The following is a 19,649-nucleotide window of genomic DNA, read 5'->3' as shown; positions in this document are numbered from 1 at the left end:
GGCAGTCAACATGCATACTTAAGCTCAAGTTTCAGCGCTAGATCTTACTACAATGGATCACTACTTCAACCATTCATTCCTCCAAAAATATCTACGAGCTGACTCTCTCGTTAATTACGACTAGATACTTAAGATTAGGATAGATATCGAATTTGACCATCTAACCTAGCGAGGTAGCCTCTCAAATATCGTCAATCTACTCCCATCTACTCCACCAGAGCTCAAGCAACATAAAGATCCATACCAATAGTATATCGCAGCGAATCACCCCGCAACGCGATCTCTCCCTTTAATCGCTCTATTGAGGCTTCATCTCATATAGCTTATGAGCCAAGCCTGAAGCATATCCACACATAGTCATAGTGGGGTTCCAACTGCCTGCAGTCGGGAAAAGGGCAGCTCCAGTAACGTAAATATTCTCAATCCCTTGAGGACGATAAAGCTCAACCACGGAACCAACAATCTCCTTCGGTCCCATAAAACAAGTGCTTAACTCGTAGACAATACCAAGTATGGGAATAGTATCGACTACTAGCCTCGTCTTAATCCAGCCATAAGTTATCTCATCCCACCATTCAATACTCGGCTCGTGTTCATTACCGCTTACCATTTATATAATAGTATTAAAGGTTGCCTCATCCATCACGTCCCAAGAGATACGATCGTCGTCGCTCAAGGTGTATTGCAAGGTAACGTTTCAAGTCGGGTCAGTGCCTTTATTAAGAGCGACATAATTCTTATTATTCTTCTCGCTAAACTCTCCAAGAGCCGAGCAGACTAAACAGTACCAGGTTAGCTTCGATCGTCTATATTACAAAAGACAGCTCCATACCAAACACAACGTAGTCCTCAGAGCCAATGAGTTAATCAAGGGTCGCCGCAGCAGCATAATATGGAAATTTGCGAGCCGCATCCTCTGCATCATTCTTAGAAATCGCCGTAACCGAAACGTAATATTATAGGCCAGTCTTAGGTTCTTTGCCGGCAAGGTATACAGCAGCAATCTTAAGTATCTCTTACTTCTTCTAACCCTTAACGTTCTTTACGGGACATCGTACAGAAATATATATATCGCAGTAGCCGGTAAATCTCTCACCGACAGTATCGCGGCAACTCTCAAAAGAGTTAAGCAATATAGTAGCATTAGGGACCGTTCCAGCGTAAAGGATAATCTGAGTCTTATTACCAGTCCACAATAAAGTACCCTTGCTGGTTTCGATCATGCGGACACAATCATCTTCGTCACCTTTCTCCATACTTTTCACCGCACAGTCAACTTTTTGTTTCCAAAGGCGCTCCATTATTAGCTTTAGCTAGTTATCTCTATCGTTTCAAGATGCCAAGACGATACCCAAGAACCGAAAACTTATCAAACCGCAGACGAGAAGTCGGGTTACGTCGCCCGACGGCAAGCGGGGCTAACTCAACATAGTCCGCAGTAGGAATATTGCTAATCGAATCTTTGAGAATGCGATCAATGCAGCTTGTAGGCTTTCAAAACGCCATCATTGATCTAAGATGCGGGTGTGACATTCAAGAGCCTCTTGGCCTCTTCCTAGAACCATTCGTGTTCAGCAGTCTTTTTCATAGCCTCGGGAAAGTCGCGCATGAGATCTAGACTCGGTCTCGGGCTCCAAGCCGACCAAAATGTAGATCGGCCACCGAAAAATGGGCAAGAGCCGTAGCAAAACCCAAGCTCCGTGTTTCGAAGGTCTTACGTGAGAGGGTCCAGGGAAATATCTCAGAGGGTCATCCCAGAATCATTTCGAAAAGAATTAGTAAATTCTAAAAGGGGGAGGGAAGCTAAAAGCTTGTAAGAAATTAAATATGAGACGGTAGCACTCATATAAAGGTGCACAGTAGTTCAAAAAGGAGTCATTACCTCCACGCTCCAAACAAAGGATCTTGACATAGGGGTCGAGTTCGACAGCCTTCTAATAAAGGCGAGAGCAGTAAAGCCTAAACCGATAACGATGTAATCAAAGTCTCCATGGGCTAGTATGCTCTCCCAAGTCTGGTCACTAAGCATTACTAAGGTAAGTACTAGTTCGTCGTACAGAATCCAAGTAGAATTGCTTCGTACCTCGCAAAGTAGTCGCGGGCCATAACCGACGTAGGAATAGGTTCCTACACGCCAGGCACAGGATACCCGTAGGTATTAGCTAGAAGAGGGCTAACGATCATTATGCTTCTACCAACACAGCAGTAAAAGCTAGGGATTGTCTTCTCTAGCATAGTCAGATAGTCTAGGAGGCTTTCGGTGTTCATGGTGGAGGGAGTAGTAGCAGGACTAAGCCTAGCTATATATTAAAGCAAGTAAAGGGTTTAATTCGTTTCTTTGCAGCCTGATTGTCTTAAATCTGTTAAAGAGCTTTCCAATGGTATTCGTTTTCTCGTAACATATAACACCTTTATAAGTTCAAGGGAAAAGAACTAATTTAGGAAGGCTACAAGAAGATCCACGGGAGTTTCGCCGACGTTTCGTTTGCCCCCAGCTTATTTCGATCCATCTGATTTCGAATCAGCTCATTTACCGTATCCCTACGTATCTTACATAACCACATTTGCATATATGGCTAACGGCGCGCCAAGCATTACGGCCTAATACGGCGGTACAACCCTCTAGAGCCGTTGGCGTTGTAGTTTTCTACCGCTGGCAAATGGCCTTGACAGTCAGCCCATAGTTATCTATGGTGACCGGAATAGAACAAAAAATTAAGACTGTTTTCATCATTATGTCTAAGACATCCGAGACAAGCTGAAAACCCTGATATGAAGGTTGACTGAATTGAATGTTTCAAACTTTCAATGAGGCTCTTACCCCGCACAAATCGTCTTGGCAGGGTTCACGAACTAACGGGCTTAGCGGCGGTGCTAACTATAGGCTGTCCTCAGCCGCTCTAGATGCGGCACGGCGCGACAAACCGTGGCAAGCTGAACTAGAACTTTGCTAACAGCCTAACATGAACCACGTTCTCGACGAAGGCCAAGCCTAAAATTTCCTTGGTACCCTGACAAGTGTCAATGTTGCCGATAGCCCGCTCCATACGACGGATTGCCGTTTTCGAGAGCTCGTATTCGGACTTCGCGAAGCCACTTCATATTCATCCCCTATGGCACCAGCAACTTTCCGCTCGTGGAGTTTGGAATGGCCATCGTGATGAATTCTAGCAAGTCTTGAAGGCTGGGCGACATAGAGCTTTGTTCGGATCAAGTCATTGACTATAGAAGTAGTGGGCTTGTGGCTGACTTCGAGTCGTCAGTCTTCAGTAGTGAGATCCCCTACCTCATATCTCCTTGCGAATCGCCCTGTTCCCATCTTGGCAGCACTTCCCCGAACCGCAGTGATTCGCATTGATGGATTGATGCCCAAAAGTCCTTCCCATTCTTCCATTCAAGGAAGTATCAAAAGGCGCAGAGAGAAAGAAGCTGTCAACCCAACTTCGTCTCGAATACATACGTTTCTATCCGAGCTAATGATAGACGCTCACGTTTCCGAGACGGTTTACTGCAGCCCGGGAAGGTGGCCGGATTTTGCCCTTGGCATCAAAATGGCTGCAGGTGGAATTAGTGCCAAGGAATTTGTCGGATCTCGGCGGCGGTCCTCTGATTATTACGGAAAGAAGGCACCTTTCCGTCCTTCAAACCAGTTTTGGTTGTCCAGGAGCCATGATGGTAGTAGAAAATGTCCTATCTTGGCTGACCACAAATTCGCGGCAACTTAGCAGGCAGCGGATGCTCAGGGGACAAGAGATTATGTTCCATGTGTGCGGAAGCCCTGGCTGGAATGTATCTAGAATCTGCTTCCTAGCACTTGATTGCACGCCCGCCAAGCGTTTGGGCGAATCGAGGCGGCACGGCACGCGATGAACCGTGGTGAGCCAACAGGCCTGGGCGGGATTCTAAATCGCTGTGAGTTGTGGATTGGGTCCTCGGTCCTTTCGTGGCTTGGGCCTCGACTACTGTCTCACCCACGTGAGTTTCGCCTCGAATGATTTGGTGTTAATCAACCCAACCCATCTCAGCTCGCCCTAAGAAACAGCTCACTCACCTGCCGCTTGCGATAGTTGCGGACTCAGCCGCAGCAGCTAAAGGCCGCTAGCAAAACTTTAGCTCTCACGTTCAGCTCTAGGTCCCTGGGATCATTGCCGGCATCAGAGATGGCAATTGGTCGTTGATACGTGAGATGCCATGACTAAACGTAGAGGTGGCTCTAATGCAAGAATGTGTGACAGCTCCGGCCTGTTCCAGCCTGCTAGAGCAGAAATACATCCCTTGACTTTGGCAAGAACATGAGACCGGATTCGGCAGTCAAGATATAACCAGAAGATGTTTGGTCATACAGGAAAGTGTGATCCGTCGTTTTCAAGCGCAGACTACGGATACAGCAGTCTGGCAATTGGCATTTGGCGATGAATGGGCAGAGGATCGGGGCATACCTTCTACGAAATATATAGAGTCGCCACGTCCGTCTGAAATTCCTGTTCTAGATACCTAAACAGTAAGATACAAGAGAAACAGTAGCATCGATAGAAAAAACAAACGACATCAACCCGGCAATATGCATCGGCAAGCAGGCATGGCTTGGCATGCGCAACTTGCGCTGGTGCTGACCCTGATCAGCCTGGTCACCGCGCAGTGGTGCTCCGGCAAGTCGGACGACTGCTCCTCCAACCCAATCCCGCTGCGACGCTTCAACGAACTCAACTTCCACCCCAAAACGTGCGACCTTAAGTGGAAGAGCAAATGCGTCACCAGAGACAAGCACGGCGGTCTGCAGCAGAAGCCACCACCTTACTCGCTGTGCAATTCGTTGCGCCAGCCGGCCGGGCTCATTCCCATCGACGCCTACACGCTGGCGGTACAGAGGAACACCTTTGCCGAGCACGCGGCCGACATCACGCTACACGGACTTTGGCCTGGGTCGTCTGGCGGCACCGGTGCCAAGAACCAACCCTACGGCTGCCTGAATGGCGAGGAGTTTGACGAGACGATCCTCACGACCTTTGCTGGCCTGCTCAATTACTTCTGGCCGACCAATTCAAAGTTCAAGAACACCATGCAATGCTTCATCATGTCCGAGTGGATGAAGCATGGCACTTGCGCAGTCATCCCTGGCGCTGACGGTTCAGCGTTCCGGATGCCGCAGGAGGCCTACTTCCGCACAGCATTTGTGATGGTCAACGAGATCAACGAAAATGCCGTGCTACGTGATCGCCTGCAGATTAGAAAGGAGGACGAGCCGCTTGTTAGCACCGGCTGCGTGCAGTGCGCGTATCTGGCAACCGTAGGCTGGACAGGCACCGACAGAGAGAGCATGCCGCGCATGTCGAGTGACTGTATCGACCAGTGCTTTGCGTGTGGTGACTCCTGGGACACATGCCCGCCGGCGCAGCTGAACAGCACCGTTCAGCTTGACCCCAACAACGCACCGCAGCAGGAGGAGATTGACAGCGTGAACAGCGAAAGCATCGGAAACGGAAGTTTCCCGATGCTAAATTTGGACTTTGCTATGCCGGCCCTTACGAGCAGCGACAATATCTCCCCCTGGGAGGGCACCTGGCGCTCATTTGGCGCTGAGCAGCTCGGGTCCGGCAAGTTCGAGTTCGCGCAGAGCTTCACCGACATCGACAACCAGAACGTCATGACCGTTACCACAGACAGTCCATACCCCCAGACGTGCACCTACGAACGGCGCGGCGCCGGCGAGCTGGTCCTGCGATGCGGCAGCGGCGCAAAGGCCCACGTGGAGGACTGCTTAGTGTCACGGCTGCCAGATATTGGCGAGCTCGAGGTGGCATTTCTGGCATGCAACCACACTGGAGAGCCGGCGCCGGCCAGCTTCTATGCCGCCATGGATACGCCCGAGTGCGGCAACTTTCTCATGTTCCGCTGTAAGACGTCAGCGGCAGGATGTTCCTTTTCTCCGGACGGCATCTCGGCGGCTGCCAGCAAGCCCAAGGAGGAGACCAAGACCAACATCGAGCCCGAGGCTGCCTCTAAGCCCATCAGCCCTGTTAGCCACTCTGAACATGGCATTGCCGGGGCACTTCCCGCGCTGCTGGGATCGTGGCGCACACTGCAGGTATCCAGCCACTATCAAGAAGGCCTCGCGCAATGGAACTTCACTGCCGACGGTCAAGCGTCCTTACAGTGGCCCAACTATCCCTTCCGCGGCGTGCAGCACTATTCAGTCTCGCATTCGGATGAGGATCCCAGCGTAGTGCTCCTTGCCAGCGCCAACGGTGATATCACCACATGTCGCTTCCAGTTCCAGTTCCAGCCGGTGTACTCATATGCCGTGCTAGACTGCGGGGCGCCGAATCAGCCGGCAGCATTCGTAAACAACAAGAAGAATATGCCAAGCTTGAATACGCAATGGGCTATGGGCCGGTGCAACCCGTGCAATGCCCACTGCCGCTACTCGTGCGGCTCTCAGAATGACTTCTGCGGCGCCGTCTCGTGCGACCCGGCCGAGTCGATACATGCAGAAATAGCATCATCCGCCGGTGCCCTATCCTCTTCGCCGCGTCTTGAAATACTGAATGGCGGACTTCGCCACGACTGGTGCACGCCTCAAGACTCTAGCTGCTGGCCCACCAAGACAGCCATCCGTAAGTTAGAGCAGGCGCTGGACCCCACCGTGCCCCGGCTCGGCGTCCGGTGGAGCAAATACCCGCAGCCGCAGCCAGCGCCGGTCCCAACGGGATCCATCAACGAACAGCCCTTCTACGGCCTAGGTGATGCACCTGAGGGTCTCAAGGCGCTGTACTACTACGAGGACGTTGCTGAGATGCAGCGCCCGTGCTTCGTTCTGGAAGCTGGCGCTTCGGTGTGGAACACGGCGTCTGACATGTGCAAGGCGGCGCTGCACCAGAACGAGTATCGCAACTGGAATCCCTTCATTGTCGTCTTTCCGCTCAACGAGCGTCATATTGCCGCCGCTCTCACGTTTGCCGCGCAGCACCGTCTGTGTATCGCCACTGCTGGTACTGGTCACGAGTACAACAGCCGCAACTCATGCCCAACTGGCGGCATCCTGGTCCGCACAATCTTGCTCAAGGACAAGTCCTTTTTGCCGACCTGGGACGAGGACAAGGCCCTGGCCCCTGCCGGTGCATTCCGCTTCGGCGCCGGCTCCATCTTTGCCGAGATGCACGCCTTCTCGGCCAAACATAACCGCGTCGTGGCTTCGGGCTGGTGCTCCACGGTTGGTATGGTCGGCTTCCATCTCGGCGGCGGCCATGGGCCCTTTGCGCCATCAATGGGTCTAGGTGTTGATAACCTGCTCGAAATTGAGGTTCTGCAAGTTGGCCACGATGCAAACGGCCAGACCGTAGTGCACAAGAAGATTGCCAGTCGTCATCACAACCCGCAGCTCTTCTGGGCCATGCGCGGTGGCGGCGGCGGTGTCTGGGGCGTCATTCTCTCCATGACGATCCGCGCCCACGTCGTTCCGGATGGAGGCCTCAGCCGCGTCTTCATGAACCAGAGTGGCACTTTTTGCCAGGACTCGCGCGACTTTGGCTACCAGTGGCTGCGCGACATGTGGACTCGCTTCACTGCATGGCAGCTGAGACTCAATTCCAAGGTCAGCACGCAGCCTGCCTTCTTTATCGACCCCAGCCAGTACAAGGCGACCGGAGACCTCTGCTCGGTCACCTGGACGTTCAACTTTGAGTACTTTTACGCCGGCGGTCAGACAGATCAGGACTACATCCTGTTCCGCGACAGCCTCGTGGACGTGCTTCAGACCAAACCCGAGGCCACGCAGGAAAACAATTTCAAGTCGGCGTATGAATACCTTCTGACCATGCCCCCCAACAAGTTCCTCCTCTCCGTGATGAACCCATTGCCGGCACCGCACCCGCCCTCCGACGCGGCCACAGGGTCTCAGAATTCCGTCCTTGTCTCGCGACGAGCCATGGAGACAGAGTTCGCCTCGACTATGATGAATGTGCTGGATATTTGCGTCAAGACTCTGGAGCAAAATGACAAGACGTCGCCAGATTCAGACGGTTATCGCTGCGGATTCCACTACCTCTACACGTCGCTGACGGGCAACCTCGGAAGCCCGCAGCCGGGCGGCACGGCCATCTCGCCGGGCTTCCGCTCGGCGCTCATGTTGTGGAACGCGCGCACCCTGACGACGCAGCAGTCTGACAACACTTTGTACAAACTCGGTCCCAACAGCTATTTCTCCGAGAGCTCGTATGTGATGCATAACTGGACGGCGAGGTACTGGGGCCAAAAGACGTACGAGCAGTTACTGGCTGTGAAGAAGGCGCACGACCCAGGCAATTTGTTCTGGTGCCATCATTGCATCGGAGATAATCCGGATGATGCATATGGCGAACTTATGGGCGCAGCGGCGGATGAGAAAACATTTGGTGCTGCTGCGACTGATTTTGTTGAAAAGGACGAGTTGTAGCGGCTCGGCCGCTGCGTGTCTGCTTGGGTGCTGGCCCTAAAATGACCCCTTGCCAGCCTTCGCAAATTTGGGTTTTCATTGTGTAGAAGGCTTAGTTATCTATGTCTCTAGTTTCCTGATAATCAACTTGAAAAGAGATCCCCCCAAAACCAAAATCTCAGCGTTAGATGCTGTAGTTGGCTGCGTGGCTCGTTGCTGTGACCTGGCTTTCACAGTATTGAGCTCGCCGCCATAGGAGTCGCATTGCACTCAGAGGGTGACCGAAACAAGGTGGTGTTGGCAAACACGGGAAAAACAAAGGTAGATGGCAAGAGGAAGATGATGGAGCAAAGCGCTAGGTGCAAGAGGTCATAAGACTCGGTGGTGGTCAATTTCATAGGGTGCGAATTTCGTTCGGTGTCTCTTACCCCATGCTCTGTACCTCCCTACCTCCGTACTCCACACACGTCCCAGTCACGCCAAACACCTTAGGGAGCGAAGTAATCATAGCCTTACTAGTCACGGCAGCCTTGATAGTTCCTATTCACACGCTAGACTCTTCAGTCACGCCATACCCTCAGCACAACGCGGGTGCTACTAAGCCTTCGCAACTCATTAGATAGTCCACCTCTAGGACGTATTCTATCGACCGCTTGATCATGTGAAACTTGTAGGGACGTACTGCTTACGAGACTCCAAGTATGAATCGCGTGTTGATTCAGTTCATTTGGTATTGTAGCCGTTTTATTTCGAGTTAGTGCACCTAAGTAAAAGTCTCATGTCAGATAAGTATCGGAGAAGACTAGAGGTGTATATCTTGACGTTATACAGCACCCGATGGGATATCTATGCCCATGTTGTCTGCAACGACAGGGTGCGAGTCTAAAAACGCGACTTTCTTTGTTTGTGTTCAATATACCTAGGAACCCAGACTGTCCTGGAAAAGCTTAACAACTGACGGCCCTCACCAGATCATGTTTCTTTATCTTCAATTTTTATTTTTGACTTGATCACGAGTCTTATTCAAGGTGGCCCTAGACCAGCCGCGTTCACATTGAACGGTGTCGTTTCCAACTAGGCGAGATTTCCTAGTCAATGCCCTCTGGGCACATGCAGCACTCAGAGATGACAATATGATTGCGCGGTTGGTTTTGTTTCGTGTCATTGTCCAATGACTCGGTACGATGAAGCACTTGAACTTCTTATGCGTTATCTTATGAGACGGACGAATGTGGATATCAGAGAACCTAACTGAACTTAGTCCACCATGACAGGAGAAGTCAAACATGCGGTTTTTGAGACTTCTGTCCACTCCCCAAGGATCTATACAATCATATGCTTATTTGTTTCAATAATCCCAGCAAGAGCACAAGGCGGCATTGGGAGTCAGAAGATAGGCATTTTGCTTACGAGCTGGAGACCTACAAATGGGGCCAGTGAGAGTTTATTACAACGATAGCATGCATGGCAGTTTCATGAGTATATATGGCACACGTCTCCTGGACAGCAAGTGAGGTAAATCATTAACTCGGAGATGCTCAAATACGCCATGGCCAAACCCGCTATGCCAATTACTTGCTCAGAGCTTTGCTCCGTAATCACTTTTTACGTCGCAACTCGTCCTATATAATGGAAGGATACCTGAGCCGAGGAATCTGCAGTATATGAAACGTGTCTCCTTGACGGGAAACAGGTATACAGAAGACTGAGTGAAGCCGAAACCGTGGCCGATCCAACAATACACCTCTTAGAGCTACTGCGTCGAACCTGCGATATAATGTTTCAAGTTTGTTTTCCGCTCTCCTCTTGTCCCTAACGCCAGTATGCGATACTAATGTCTAATATGCAGCTATCCTTTGCGGTTTACTTCGGGTTATTGAGCCCTATGAAACTATATTAGGATACATTCGGGTCGCTTCTCCGCCATATATGTCCTGTTTCACTCTATACCTTGCTGAATAGTCTTTCTAGTTGATCTGAAAGCAAGAAAATGTTACCTAAATCTTTGTAGGAAAACTCCAAAGACGAGAAGGAAAATTCACACCCGATTTAGAACTTCGTGTATCGGATTTTAGAAAGATGCTGTATAGCTACGATACTGGCATCGAGATGCGTAATAGAGACCGATTATTCAGTCGAAGTATCCAGTCGAAGTCAATAATGGAAATGAAAGTCGTGATGCGATTTACTGGGGAAATGAATATGGATCTTAGGGACTATAGAGCCGAGATCACGTATCTTGATTAGTGGTGAGGTCTCTTAAATAGTTGAGCCTTCTATAGAAGATGGTAAATTGTATGAGAGGTATGCTATGAATACGAGACTGCAACAAACTAGACAATTTTTCCAAGCGCCAATCTTCGTCATGCTTCCACATATCTCAAACCCATACAGCCAAGAGCAAAGGTTATACTTTTGCTTTTTACTGGGATACACTCCCTTGGCGAAAAGATTCATGTCGAGTAGTAAGGAGCCAGAAACCTCTTGCCATCTATACCTGCTAATGGATGTAGTCCCAATATATTAATGTATTGCCAGTCCCTACAGCACATACCACCATACTCATTGGAAAACTCGGGATCCCGTCCGCTCTCCTGTAGATTAGCTAATGAGGGCCGGATTAGTAGTTGGGTCGGTGAAGACTAGCGAATACCTGGCGTTGTATATAACGTTTTTTGATCGCGTTTACCCATTGACTGTTCCTATAAAGATACCCTCCGAGCCTTCGAGCTATATCAATAAGAAGTGAGACGCACTTGGAGCACTAAGAGAAATTTTGGCTGGAGTAAAGTGTATTAGCCCAAGGTTGGTATGGCTGGTGTTGTTTCCCCGGGTGTTTAGCTACGAGCACGTGCATAACACGCTAGAAGAACAAAAGTAACCAAAAGAAGATTTGGTTATCTAAGAAGCGACCCACTCACATCGGCGTAAATTAATAATTGAAATGCTGGACGCACACAACTGCACTACGCATTGCAATGGTGAAGTCAAATGAACGTATTGAGTTGGTGACTAATGGCCGGTCCCATTTGACGACGTCGTACGTACTCATTCATGGTTTACATTCGAGAGCAGTCAGCAACGTATGGTGCCGAAGCATGTTTTAGGAAACGCACGTTCATTGGTTATTGAGCGGGACTCATGGGCTGCCTCTCGTTAGCAAAAGTCAAAGACAAAGATGAGTAGATAGAAGTTATCCTGTCGTTTCTTCCGTAAATGACAGTCGGTCTTGGTAACAAATCCAGTCGTCAGGTAATGCGTTTTGAGGGCATAGATAACAAAAGATCCAAAAGAAAATGCCTTTTCCAAAGGCAATAGCTCGCATGTGACGTTTCATGGACAAGTCCCCCTGCCCAGTTAGGAAGTTAAGCTTGTGGTGAGGTAACATCACCACCGAGACGGAGTGGGGCATTGCATTTCAAGCGGCCAAGCATAACCCACGTAGCCGTGCAAATGAGGGGAAACCACCTCTTAATATATTAAAGTCCCGACCATAAACAGCTAGTGATCCCAAAAAATTGAGAGATCGACTACCATATCATGCCCCAAAAGTAGCCGGCCAGCCAGTACTGCATTCATTCACCGCCATGCTTCGACTATTGGGGCGGCTAAGCAAAACAATGAGCTCTCTGTATCGTGAGATGCTGCTCGTGATGGCCGCATGCCTCATGCTGGCCATCGGTCAGGTCAATGGCCAGGTTATCGCTCCTCCAGCCGAATTTCTGCAGTTCCCCGTCCAACGTCAGCTCGACTGGCACCGCATGGAGTACTACGCCTTCATCCACTTTGGGCCCAACACGTTCACCGATGAGGAATGGGGTAGAAGCCAGCAAACTCCTGACGTATTCAATCCGACGGCGCTCGACACCGACCAGTGGGCAAAGTCCTTTTCCGATGCGGGCATGTCCGGCATGATCTTAACGGCCAAACACCACGATGGCATGGCGCTGTGGAACACCTCAACTACTACCTACAAAATTGCCAACGGCGGCTGGGCCAAGAATCGCTCAGCAGCCGGGCTGCAAGCGGATGTGGTTCGCATGGCAGCCGTCTCAGCCAAGAAATTTAATCTCAAGTTTGGCGTTTACTTGTCACCCTGGGATATCCACCGTGACCCAGCTATGCCCAAACCACTACTCAACGGCACTATCTACGATGAGCCCCAGATCTTTGGTGATGATACTGCAGGCGACTACAACGATCTCTACCGCCGTCAACTCACGGAACTCGTCAACATGACTCTTGAAGACGGTAGCCCCGTGTCGCTCTTTGAGATTTGGCTGGACGGCGCCAGCGGCTCCAGCACCGTTCAAAGCTTTGACTGGGCCGGGTTCCGGGACATCATCCGCTCTCACCAACCAGCGGCAGTCATGTGGGGTCACCAAGGCGTGGACGCTCGATGGGTGGGCAACGAAGAAGGCGTCACGGTCCCCACCAATTGGCATACCATCAGCCGGACGCAGGACCAAGATCGCCTGAGCGAAACAGATCTCGAGATAGGGCTGCGAGATGGACTGTACTGGACCCCTGCTGAGGCCGACGCTCGGGTTCGCACCGGCTGGTTCTGGCACGCCAATGAACAGCCCAAGACGGGACAGCAGCTCTTGGACATGTATTTGCAGTCTGTTGGGCGGAGCGTCAGTCTTCTGCTCGACGTGCCGCCGGATACAACTGGCCAAGTTACCCAGGAGGACATCAATGCTCTCATGGAGTTTAAAAGTCTCAGAGACGCCTTCCTTGGTCGAAACTTGACCAGTCCCGAGTCAATTGTCACAGCCAGTAGCGTTCGAGGCGGGATCAACTCTACCACGTTCGGCCCTGCAAACGTTCTGACCTCTTCACCTGATACTTATTGGACCATGGAGGATGGGGAACGTACCGGCTGGATCGAGATTGATTTGGGTGGCACGGTGCTCGTCGATGCCTTCGTCCTCCAAGAGCACATTGCACTCGGCCAGCGAGTCGGCGGATATGCCATTGACTGTGTTGTTAACGGAGTTCTCAAGACCGTTGTTAACGGCACTTCACTTGGCTATAAACGGATTCACAGACTCGAAGCGGCCGTGGAGACCTCCAGTGTCCGCTTCCAGGTCACGCAAGCAAATGCTGTACCCTTGATCCAGAGCATTCTAGTCCTCGGCACCAAGACAGTATGAGTTAGAAGAAAGTCTAGATCACGCTAGAGATCTCTTAGTTATTACCTCAGAGATTTGGTTGAAACATGTAATAATGGCTCTCAAAGAGCTGAAGTCTTTACTTAGCATGAGAGTATTGTTATGGAAAGATTACGTCTTTCGAGCGTCAATTCGCTTTTGTTGAGACAATAGCACATGATTGACAACAGAACGAATTTTGCATGCTATGCGGGATGAGATATCTTGATATAGGCAGCTAAAAAGCGTCGTGTTCTATGGGGCTTGATAGAGATAAGTAGAATGATGCGAGCGACTAGCTGTTCTAGAAGACCTAGTCTGCTGTTCTGAGAAGATTGAATTTAGTCTCGTGACGATAAAAGGTGACATGACGGATGGAAAGAAACACATACAGTCAACTACATACGTCGTCGATGAGGAAAAGCTCATACATCTACCTGGTGGTCCCTATCGAAAGGAAAAACCTATCACCAACACATTCACCTCAGGAAAAGATGCAATCGCAATACCCTCAGCTCGTTAGGGCGTCTTGGTGAAGGGATGATTATGTATTATGAGTACAAAATGGGGCGACTGGTTGACTAGAGAAAAGATCATAGACATTAAGAAAGCATTTTTACCGAGAATGCAAAACATTCTGCAGAAAGAGAAGCAGACAGGCAAGGTTTGACATGGACCGCACCATATCGTTATAAAAAGTATCTTCCAGAAAACAACGCGTGCTCAATCGAACTCTCTTTCTGGACTACTGTATGGCTACACCCGACGCCGCAAGTGTGACATAAAACAGCTTCGTCTGTCCAGTGATGATCATTCGGCCATTCCCAGCGAACTGGAAATTGGCAGCTGTTGTGCCAGTGTACATCTTACCAAGAAGTTTGCCGGAAGGATTGAAAACATGAACACCATCGCCACAACCAGCGTAGACACGGCCAACAGAGTCAGTGTGAACACCTATACAGAGTCAGATTCCGAAATTGGACTGCAGAAGCAAAATACTAACCATCGGGGATGAAAGCGGCAGTGTAAGCAAAGGTCTTGCGATTCTCCCAGGTGCCGTCTTCATTCACGTCAAATGAGTAGACTGAGGCGGGAGACGAGAGATTGCGACCGTAAAATCCGAGGGCAATGCCTGTGTCAGTGACATAGGCTTTCTGGCCATCAGGTGAGAAGGTGAGACCTAGTGGTTGTGAGACTTGTATCTTCCCCAATGACGAGTAACTTACCGTTTGGCAAAGTGAAGTCATCAGCAACGACAGCAATAGAACCGGTCTCGAAATTGTAGCGGTAGACCTGATTACGCAGGCCAGGCGGGGGACGGAAATCCTGGAGGAAGCCGTACAGGGTGTCGGTGAAGTACAGCTCCCCGTTACGAGGGTTGATGACAACGTCATTGAGTGAGTTGAACTGACGACCAAAGTAGTTGTTCAGAAGGACTGCAGAAATCAGTTTCATGCGCGTAATCTTGGACCTGGGGCAAGCCGAGCTGACCTGTGGTGTTGAAAGGAGCCACTGGATTCATCAGATACAGTGCCGAAGTGATATCCTCACCTTGTCCTTCACCAGCAAAGACGATGTTGCCTTTGTAGTTTGTGCCACCTGCTGATGTAAGCTCGATGTCATGTTGAGTTGAGGTTATGGAATGACCAACCGTTGGGATTGATGACCTGCGGGTATGAAGGGACAACGGTGACGGTAGCATTAGCCCTGGAACCTGTTCGCACGGCCTCGGCTTCCGCAAGTGAGATCTTCTGGATGATGGATGACTTATTCAACCCAGTACCTGCAGCAGGAGCGCCAGCGTTCTGGACGAAGAAGACCTCCTCCGTAGGAGGATTCCAGACAACGGCCTCATGGAAAATGGGATCCGTGTCAGAGGTAGCAATCAGCGTCAGCGATGGGTTTTGTCCAATGACATCGTAGAACTCGGGGTCATAAATATGGAAGGGTTTGGCTTCAAGAGACTCTTTTGTCACGCCGGGCCACAGGAAAAGCTACGAAAAAGTAAGCAAAGAATAAGCCGCAAGAGTCCGATTTGGGGTTCAGAACCGTAGAGTCGTTGGCCTCTGCAGGAGGGAGCACTGTCGGAAGAACGCTGAAGCTCTTCCAGTCAATGATTTGAGCTACAGCGGGAACTGCGGCTGCACAGCTGAGACCTAGGGGCATGAAAAAACCAGCAGCGACAACCACCAGTGAGCGCGACATTCTTTATTCTTTGAGTTTCAAGGAGTGTGTTGTGGTTGGTTGTGGTGTGTAACGAGTGAGATGATAGTTCCAGAGGTTGGGTACCATGAGCTTTGTATGCTACTTTGCAAGTTCCCCGCGTTGATGAATCCCTGCAAGCGTGAAATTGCATAGTCACATTTGCAGTTGCGTGGGGACGCTAAACTAGCCCATTAATGACTACGATCTAGGAAGAAAAGAATGGAATGCGACCGTGCCAATGAAGCTGCCCCCAGAACACCCACTCCGAATTTTAGCTACTACGGACTGGTTCCCCGGGTCTTGGCAGTGGTTCGACTTGATCGAATTTGGAAAAGTAGTAAGGCTTCAACGACTTTGGTGCTACATTGATCGCGGCACCTCCAAGGCATATGCCAAGTTGCTGTTTCGCAACATGGTCCTAATGGAGGGGGTCTTGGTCATTCAACTCATGTCCTCCCTGTCATGTTCCGCCAGAAACACCCGATGATGCAGGTTAAGAACTTGAATTTGAACCGTGAGATCCTGGCTTATCTACAGAGAGCACAACTGTGCCCTTCATAAATATGTAATAATCATGTTCATTGCCTCGATTGGATTTTTCTTGCTGCCAGACGTATCCCTTCATCGAACCAACAATTACTTCTAATAGCTCAAAGACAGCTGACGACGATGACAGAGGCCGGCAGCATTAACACAAAAGAAATCGTCATCGTCATCGTCATTTGTGTGTTCATCAGCATTGCTTTCTACAACGTTCTCGAACTCACAGTTTCAATCTTTACTTCTTTCAAGAGACGCTCCGGATTGTATTTTTGGAGTATCTTAATTGCAACATGGGGCATAGCTTTCAATGGCACCGGCTATCTACTGAGACACCTGTCCTTGACGACCAAGCCCATCATCTACGCTACCCTTATTCTCATCGGCTGGTGTTCAATGATCACGGGACAATCAGTTGTATTATACTCACGACTGCACATTGTTGTACATGACCGGAAACGTCTGCGACTAGTGCTTTACATGATAATTGCCGACGCAATCTGGCTGCATATCCCGATCATCATCCTGGTTTATGGAGTAAACTCGGCGAATCCGGAACCATTCGAAACCCCTTATCAGATCTTTGAAAAGATCCAGCTCACTGTCTTCTTCGTGCAAGAGATCATCATTTCTGCACTATACGTTTGGGAAACAACCAAACGCGTACGCCTAATGAACAGCATCGGTGATGGTCGCGCCAAAAAGGTCATGAGCCACCTGATCTGGGTGAATATTCTGGTCATTCTTCTCGACGTTACGATCCTGGCCCTCGAGTTCACCAATCTGTATGATATCCAGACGGCTTGGAAGCCTCTAGCATACAGCGTTAAACTGAAGCTAGAGTTCAGCATTCTCAATCTGCTGGTCGAAGTCACACGAGGGGCCTCGAACAATAGCGCCTACGTGCGCAGTCAAGGGAATGCACAAGGTCATGATGTCGCACTCGAGACATTCAACGGCGAAAGGTCAAGACACTTCGCCAACACCGAAGAGCCCGAGTATGAGGTTCGTATTGGGAAAGGGGACACAAACTATCCAGCGAACAACGAGTACCCCACAAGGACAACCGAGATTACAATACACACCCAATCGAAGCAACAACATAGTGGCCAAGATAGCGACAATATCAGCGAAGGGCCAGACAAGGAAAGAGAAGGAGATGTCTGTTCAACCTCTTCTAAAGTACAGTTCGCGAGATATTAGCTTTTCGACTTCCTGCGTGATGAAATCAGACTCAAATAGTACGCCGAGCAAGCGATACCCCTTCGAGTGACATTGACAATCTTTCATTTCTCACTTGGTTCTTACACCTTTGTTTCGAGTACTCCTCAATTATGCTAGCCTAGACCTTCAATCATCAATCAATATGCCTGTACCTTCGCTGAGTTCTGATTTCAGCCCATCGAATGCTATGCGCCGTGACTTTGCGAAGATGGAAGACATTGCAGCTTCCCCATACCAAATGGCCACTCAATATATCCAGAGCAGTATGCTTGTGTGAGTTGGAGCGACTTGACACATGCTTGGGATACTGCAGAGGAACAGGCTGGCATTACACACATCAAATCGACATACTGATTCACCGACTGTGCCTTAAAACCTCGTAACCCTGATAGTTGAGCAGACGCATCACATTCCGGTAACTAAGGTAGGTAGGGGTCGATAGCCACCAGGAATTGTGTTAAGCTTAAATCGACAGGGCCTCCCCAAGCCTTCATCGCCTCATGGCGGATCGGAGGGCACATATCTTGTCCCCGCTTCCGCCCTACTCATATTCGCAACGAGAGTCCAAGAACTCTCAGTCTCACAATTGCTAGGATAAGAGCGAGAAGTAGACACGGACGAACGGATGATCGTTTAGCGCTTGGCACAAGCTCTGCATCCGTATGGTTTGGTCGATTTCGTGCTCCGAAGTGTCAGACCCAGCTTTCTTGGCCTCATCTTCGTCTCCGTGCTACGTATCTCTTGAGCCAATAATGCCATCGGCATAGGCATACAATGCAGAGACGTTGTAAGATCCGGCACCGTGCTCTCACTTATGCAGCGGCTGTGCCTGCGTCTGGATTGCATTTCAAAGCGGCAAAGTAAGGAATACTATCCGTTCTGAAATGGTCAGTTAGGGTTTCTGGCCAGACTCCATGTCCATGTGGATTTCGTTTGAAATTATAATTTCAATTCTTGCTCGTAATTATACCCTGTAGACCACATCCAATGTGCTGGTTGAAGTACTGCGGCTACGAAGTGACCCGCTGTGCCCCATGGCTCTCTGAAAAGGAGCGGCCATTTTATTCTCAAAGCTCGAGGTCGCGCCCTACCTTAGCGTTGAGTTTCACCTCATGAATCGCTTCTTGAAATGATCCGTTCTTTCCGTTTCTTAGAGTAGTCTTGACTACCCTAGTTTGTTGCGTTGATTGTGTTGCGTTGCGTACTTATGCTGAGGTGTGCGTGATGGTTGTGGGACATAGACACAGCCTCCATGCGCCTGGGATCCCAGTCTTAGATTGCCAAGCTCACTGCCCGATGCATTGTATCTAAATGGTGCGACGAACCGTCTTGTGTTGCGGCCAAGTGGGAACTATTGAAAATAACGCTCCGTTGACTTTCACAGTGCTGGTGCATGAACCCAAGAACTCGATTTCTAGTCACACCCGGCGCTACACAACCCTGTGACTAGGTAGAATGAAAGAAGCCGGCCAAAGTGAAGTCAGGAATTCCTAGAATAATGGGTGACAAATCAAGGCACATCCCTGAACCCTACCTAGACACGACCTTTTGAAATCACGAGATGATCCCGATTGGCTACCTCTCAGCCCCCACGCCGAGAGTGTCCCAAACAGACAAATAAGCTTCAAAGCTGCATAACACCCTGAAAATCCGGGTGGTCAAGACGGCATATCACTTATCGTATAATCGTCCTCAGCCAAGGAAAGGGGCTTCGGACTTTGTGTGTCGCGGAAGGGTGCGTGATACCTTCTTCGTGTTGTCATACGCGTCTACGGAGAGGATTCCGGACAGGGAAAATTCCACCGGCTGGCCTTCCCTTGCTGCAGGGCAACATCTCTAGTTTACATTGGGCCCTCAACTATAGGTATGTAATCAGGGACAAAAGCCAAGACTAGATTGGAGTTCTAGCACAAAAAGGGATAACCATCACCGGCAACGTTCATCTGGTTCGATCCGGATGATCCCAAGTTGCACAGGCATTGGGGTTGCAAGATCGCATTCATTTATATTAGTGTCACCTGTCGGTGCTTTTCTCAGCCCGATTAGGAATAGACAAGGACTGAGCCCTCTACGTAGCTACTATTGGCCCAGGAGAGATCCTCAAACCCTTGTCGCTC

The 19,649-nt window shown here is 49.9% G+C and overlaps 5 protein-coding genes across 5 annotated transcripts; 3 read left to right on the top strand and 2 right to left on the bottom strand.

The window, feature by feature from the left end:
* Nucleotides 1-4,579: 4,579 nt before the first annotated feature.
* CPAR01_16747 (uncharacterized protein) lies at nt 4,580-8,431 on the top strand (the record flags this gene model as incomplete). The annotated part of the gene is made up of 1 exon (XM_060500991.1): nt 4,580-8,431. One exon carries the CDS (start codon nt 4,580-4,582, stop codon nt 8,429-8,431), a length of 3,852 nt encoding a protein of 1,283 aa, XP_060340311.1.
* Nucleotides 8,432-10,669: 2,238 nt separating this feature from the next.
* CPAR01_16746 (uncharacterized protein) lies at nt 10,670-10,867 on the bottom strand (the record flags this gene model as incomplete). The annotated part of the gene is made up of 1 exon (XM_060500990.1): nt 10,670-10,867. One exon carries the CDS (start codon nt 10,865-10,867, stop codon nt 10,670-10,672), a length of 198 nt encoding a protein of 65 aa, XP_060340310.1.
* Nucleotides 10,868-11,997: 1,130 nt separating this feature from the next.
* On the top strand, nt 11,998-13,566 carry CPAR01_16745 (alpha-L-fucosidase 1; the record flags this gene model as incomplete). The annotated part of the gene is made up of 1 exon (XM_060500989.1): nt 11,998-13,566. One exon carries the CDS (start codon nt 11,998-12,000, stop codon nt 13,564-13,566), a length of 1,569 nt encoding a protein of 522 aa, XP_060340309.1.
* A 742-nt stretch (nt 13,567-14,308) lies between these two features.
* On the bottom strand, nt 14,309-15,768 carry CPAR01_16744 (lactonohydrolase; the record flags this gene model as incomplete). The annotated part of the gene is made up of 6 exons (XM_060500988.1): nt 14,309-14,517; nt 14,567-14,743; nt 14,790-14,999; nt 15,055-15,162; nt 15,215-15,557; nt 15,613-15,768. The coding sequence occupies 6 exons, from the start codon at nt 15,766-15,768 to the stop codon at nt 14,309-14,311; spliced, it is 1,203 nt and encodes a 400-aa protein (XP_060340308.1).
* A 669-nt stretch (nt 15,769-16,437) lies between these two features.
* On the top strand, nt 16,438-17,511 carry CPAR01_16743 (uncharacterized protein; the record flags this gene model as incomplete). Its single annotated transcript, XM_060500987.1, has 1 exon — nt 16,438-17,511. The coding sequence occupies one exon, from the start codon at nt 16,438-16,440 to the stop codon at nt 17,509-17,511; it is 1,074 nt and encodes a 357-aa protein (XP_060340307.1).
* Between the last annotated feature and the right edge of the window lie 2,138 nt (nt 17,512-19,649).

Source organism: Colletotrichum paranaense, assembly GCF_030867605.1.
Source record: "Colletotrichum paranaense strain IMI 384185 chromosome Unknown Scaffold_29.1, whole genome shotgun sequence".
NCBI lineage: Eukaryota > Fungi > Ascomycota > Sordariomycetes > Glomerellales > Glomerellaceae > Colletotrichum > Colletotrichum paranaense.
The sequence above is the reverse complement of the archived record's forward strand: the minus strand, read 5'-3'. Positions and strand labels throughout refer to the sequence as shown.